At 38.0% G+C, this 4,910-nt stretch overlaps 1 protein-coding gene across 2 annotated transcripts in view; it reads right to left on the bottom strand.

Annotated features, from left to right (window-relative positions):
- The window catches only part of LOC131677886 (MOB kinase activator-like 1), a 53,987-nt gene extending 52,142 nt beyond the window's left edge, over positions 1-1,845 (bottom strand). Inside the window, exons 1-2 of one of the 2 annotated variants that reach the window (XM_058957974.1) lie at positions 1,755-1,845; positions 1,532-1,683 (exon numbers count right to left, since the gene is read on the bottom strand). In XM_058957974.1, coding sequence (XP_058813957.1) covers positions 1,532-1,545 — 14 coding nt within the window. In that variant the 5' untranslated portion in view covers positions 1,546-1,683; positions 1,755-1,845. The remainder of the gene's footprint in view (positions 1-1,531; positions 1,684-1,754) is intronic. The other variant, XM_058957975.1, reaches the window with a different exon arrangement.
- Between the last annotated feature and the right edge of the window lie 3,065 nt (positions 1,846-4,910).

Here is a 4,910-nt window from a genome sequence, read left to right as displayed (position 1 = left end):
ATATATATATATATATATATATATATATATATATATATATATATATATATATATATATATATATATATATATATATATATATATATATATATATATATATATATATATATATATATATATATATATATATATATATATATATATATATATATATATATATATATATATATATATATATATATATATATATATATATATATATATATATATATATATATATATATATATATATATATATATATATATATATATATATGAAACGTGTGGACGTTGAAAAGAAATGATAGTACGGGTTACAACAATCATATTTTAGTAGTTTTATTTAGGTTTTTATAAACCGGCCTAGAAGCGGTGTTGGGAATTAAAGTGGTAATGCGCATATTAGTTTAATGACGTTTTCCACCCCCATGCCACAAATTGCTTTATCTTTTCTCAAAAGTACGTAATGAATTCCTCAAAAAATGTGACATAATACGTAACGTTTTAGCTTACTTACTCTCCCTCATATGGCATAGCATATGTAACGTTTTGTTATACCCCCTCCTCCCACCTAAACGTGTTATGTATTTTATGAATGGTCCCTTTGCTCAGGAACACTAGTTAGATCTCCTGTTTTTAGTCCTGTCACAAAATGTATCAGAGTCTGATGAGACGAGATCAAAACGCAGATCCCGTAACAAACGCAGGAATACTTTCTAAACGGCTTAACACTTCCCAATTACTCAATCGTTTTAGATAAGTGCGATATTGAGCGTATTGTATAGACGATTATTATTGTAACAAGCTCTATTATTGCTAGATAATATTACAAACCAACTACTCCATAAATGTTCTACAAACTGTTTATTGGTGATTACGAATAACTAATATGTACATTTAATTGTAATTTTAATTTATTAGCTCATGATACCCTATTGGTTACATTTGTATACATTACGTCAGGTCAAAGTGCTTCGTAGAGGAATAAGGCGTATTGACCTGCAGTTTAAAGAATCGTCTCAGGAACCATTCTGACTTCCTCCTTCGCACATTTAACATATTTGTAACTCAATTTGTTGTCTGTATCACACTGGCTTGTCATTAGTATAAACTGTTTATTAGGTCAATATTAAACAAATTAGAAAAAAACCGGCTAATATATGCATAACTATTCTTGACCTGAGTAATGGTAAAACCAACAGGTTACCGTGCGATTAATTATTAAATTACAAATTGATTGTATGTCCTTGCACACATAATACGATATCAAATTTAATTTCTCTCAAATGGAAACAAATATTCCAATCAATCCTTATATAAAATATAACAACTATTTTACTTGGTAGGTCAGGAAATTTCATTTTTGCATATAACACAAAACCGATAGTTTTGCTTCGAGTCACTTGTCTCAAATTCCAAACGCCAGTAAGTAGTGAATGATTTTCAACGTCAGGATCAGATTTCAGAAATTTTTTAATGCTTTGTTGTCATCCAAAGCCCATATTATGATTATATTCAATTCAATCATTTAAAATTTTACCGCTATACTTACAACAAGAAACTCATTTTGCTTCGCTACACAGAGAAATTTCGCCTTTTTGTTGCTTTTCTGCTTGTTCGAAATTATCGGAGCTGATAAACCACAACCCACAGTCGTCCTCTAGACCTCAATCAAGAACCAAATGCACACAGGTGGGCGACAAACTAATTGGCAAAATGAGAATCAAGGAATAGTTACTTAATATAAAATTGAATCGAAAAACCAAATTACACACACGGAATCATAATGTGAAAAACTTCAGTACTTTTCTCTATTTTCCCTTGTCAGTCTTGTCAAGTAAATGGATCCCTATTATTGGTTCGAATCCAAACTCGTCGAAATGAAGGTTGATGAATTTCTATTATTGGCTCGAATTAAAACTCGTCGAAATGTCAATTGACGATAGGTTCATCCAGAGTGTTCATTTCTAGCCAAACATGTCAAAGGGCACCTACCCAGTGCCACACAAGACAGGCGAACCCTGCTCCAATATAGCGGATTGCATTTGTTGAAAGTAAATAAAGTTCATTCCGTATCGTCAAACTGGCGCCCTGGTGGCGAAAGCGTTAGAGTGCAACGGGGTGCTGAAGCGTTGTCAAAAATTTGTTTTTCCAGATTAAATTTTAGGAAACTTCTCAGTTAAGCTCAGCCGGAATGCTGGCTGGTTCTAATTTGTATTCCGCTCCCACCCGGTCAAACCATTCGGAATTTGATTCGGAATCCTGAATGGAGTCATTATGGATTCCAAATCAAATGCAACAACCGATTCTGAGTCGGAATCTGTTGTTGCATTTGATTTGGAATCCATAATGACTCCATTTAGAAATCTGAACCGGTTCCGGAATGAGTTTAACTGGGCAGTGATGCAACCGCTTCTAGTTAATCGGTTGTGTCACTGGAGCTGGAATGCGAAGTAGAACCAGCCAGAATTCCGGCTCGTTTTCGGTTGAACTTTACTGGGTTCAGGTAACCATCCGATACCCTTCAGGAACCTTTGTTTAAGGTGTACCATTACGAAGCGGCTTCGCCGCATAACCGGGTCCTAAGAACCAAAGCGGCCCAAAGCCGCTGAGGATCCGCCGGGCGAGGTGGCCACCGACCCACCGTCGGAAGCGAGCGAACCTGTAATCCACTCGTTTGTCCGGCTTACTCAAACATAGGGGCTATCCCCAGTTTAAGTACGCGGAAAAGCGATGTGGCGTAGCCACATTGGGTGGTGGAATCAAAATAAAATTGGCAACGCTAGTAAAACGTAAATGAACACTCCGGATGAACCTATCGTCAATTGACATTTCGACGAGTTTTGATTCGAAAGTAAGCAAAGTTCTCTCCGTAGCGTCAAACTAGCGGCCAGGTGGCGAAATCGTTAAGCGGCCCTTACACGTTCAATATTTTTGTCAATACCAGTATTGACGATATTGTTACAATATTTCAGTCCCGTTTGAAATCCACATCGTCAATAATTTTTTTTCCATTACACGTACAATACTTTTGTCAATACTCTCTAGTATTGACAAAAATATTGAACGTGTAAGGGCCGCTTTAGAGTTCAACGCGGTGCTATTGAGCGTTGCGAGAAAATTTTTATTTCCCAGATTAAATTCTAGGAAACTTCCTAGTTAAGCTCAGTCGGATTATTGGCTGCTTCTAATTCGTATTCCAGCTCCAGTGGCACAACCGATTCTAGTTAAAATCGGTTGTTTCACTGGAGCTGGAATACCAATTGAAACCAGTAAGAATTCCGGCTCATTTCCGGTTGAACTTTACTGGGTTCCGGTAACCATCCGATGCCCTTCAGGAACCACGGTTTAAGGTGTAGCAGCACGATGCGGCTTAGCCGCGGAACCGAGGCTGTTGGGGCGGAATGTGAATAAAACACCGGTTATTAGCAGCACGTTTCTTTGGTGCAGTGCAGTACAGTGCAGCTTTATACTGTAAATGTATTAATTTTAATTAGGCTATAAAATTATCTTAATTGTGCCTACACTTTCGATATTTTTCACCGGATTGATAATTCACCCTGTCGCATCTCTTGCGGAACACATCAGAATTTCCGATAACCGAACTGGCGTGGAACGCGTTCTATTCGCAAAGACGTACTATCCCGTCAAACATCCTCGAACCACTCACTCACGATCCCAATTCGCATATTTGCATTCTTCCTGTTAGAAAAAACACACACACTGGTTGAATAGGTTGTCGACTATTTTTCATTTTCACAATTCTCTTCATCACACGATTCCAACTATAGTAAAACTTTCGCTTAGCTGCCACTTCATGGTATGCTACCACTCATATACTCGTATTTTCCTCTCAATCATTGTATCTCTCTCGCTTCTCACAATGTTCTGAGCTTCAATATATGGGGCTTCACAAACAAATTCTGTGACGGTGCGTGTGGGTTTCCGCGCTTACGAATGCATCTTCGTACAGTCAAACTCGGTTCATTAGGGCCATTTCCGAATAATAGGGATATCTTATTTTACTCCCATCGTGCCTTTATTGATATTTTATTATTCTTCCCACTGCGTCTCATATCCTACATCCTTTCTTATCTCTACTCTATTAATAGTAGTGTTCTGAATATTTTTTGTTCGAAAAATCGAGCATATTGTATGACTTACTATCATGAATTCCCTTACCAATTGACATCCTTCCGCATGAACTCATACACGATTTAAATATTTCCGTACAAATCAGAACAATTGAATCCTCAATCGCATATTTTTGGCCGAACTAAAGCCAAATCTAGACTAACGAATCCAGATAATTCTAAGCCGATTCGCGTCCTCTCACGAAACTAATCATTTGCAATCCGATTCGCGTCCTTTCGCACGAATTAATACAATCCCAACCTAATTCGCGCACAAGTCTAAACAATTTCAACATGATTCGCGTCCTCTCGCTCGAACCCAAACATTTGTAATCCGATTCGCGTCCTCTCGCACGAATCCAAACAATTTAAACCTGATTCGCGTCCTCTCACAGATCTAAACATTTGCAATCCGATTCGCGTCCTCTCGCACGAATCAATACGTCAACCTGATTTGAGTCCTTTTGCACGAATCCTAACAATTTAAGCCTAATTCGCGCCCTCTCGCACGAACCCAAACATTTGCAATCCGACTCGCGTCCTCTCGCACGAATCAACACAATTCCAAGCTGTTTCGCGTCCTCTCGCACGAATCTAAACAATTTCAACCTGATTCGCGTCCTCTCGCACGAATCAATACAACCTTAACTTGATTCGCGTCCTTTCGCACGAATCTAAACAATTCCAATTTGATTCGCGTCCTCTCGCACGAATCTAAACATTTTCAATCCGATTCGCGTGGTCTCGCACGAATCAATGCAACCTTACCTAATTCGCGTCCTCTCGCACGAATCATAA

Source organism: Topomyia yanbarensis, chromosome 1 (genome assembly GCF_030247195.1).
Source record: "Topomyia yanbarensis strain Yona2022 chromosome 1, ASM3024719v1, whole genome shotgun sequence".
Classification (NCBI taxonomy): Eukaryota; Metazoa; Arthropoda; class Insecta; order Diptera; family Culicidae; genus Topomyia; species Topomyia yanbarensis.
This window is presented reverse-complemented; position numbering and strand designations above follow the sequence as displayed.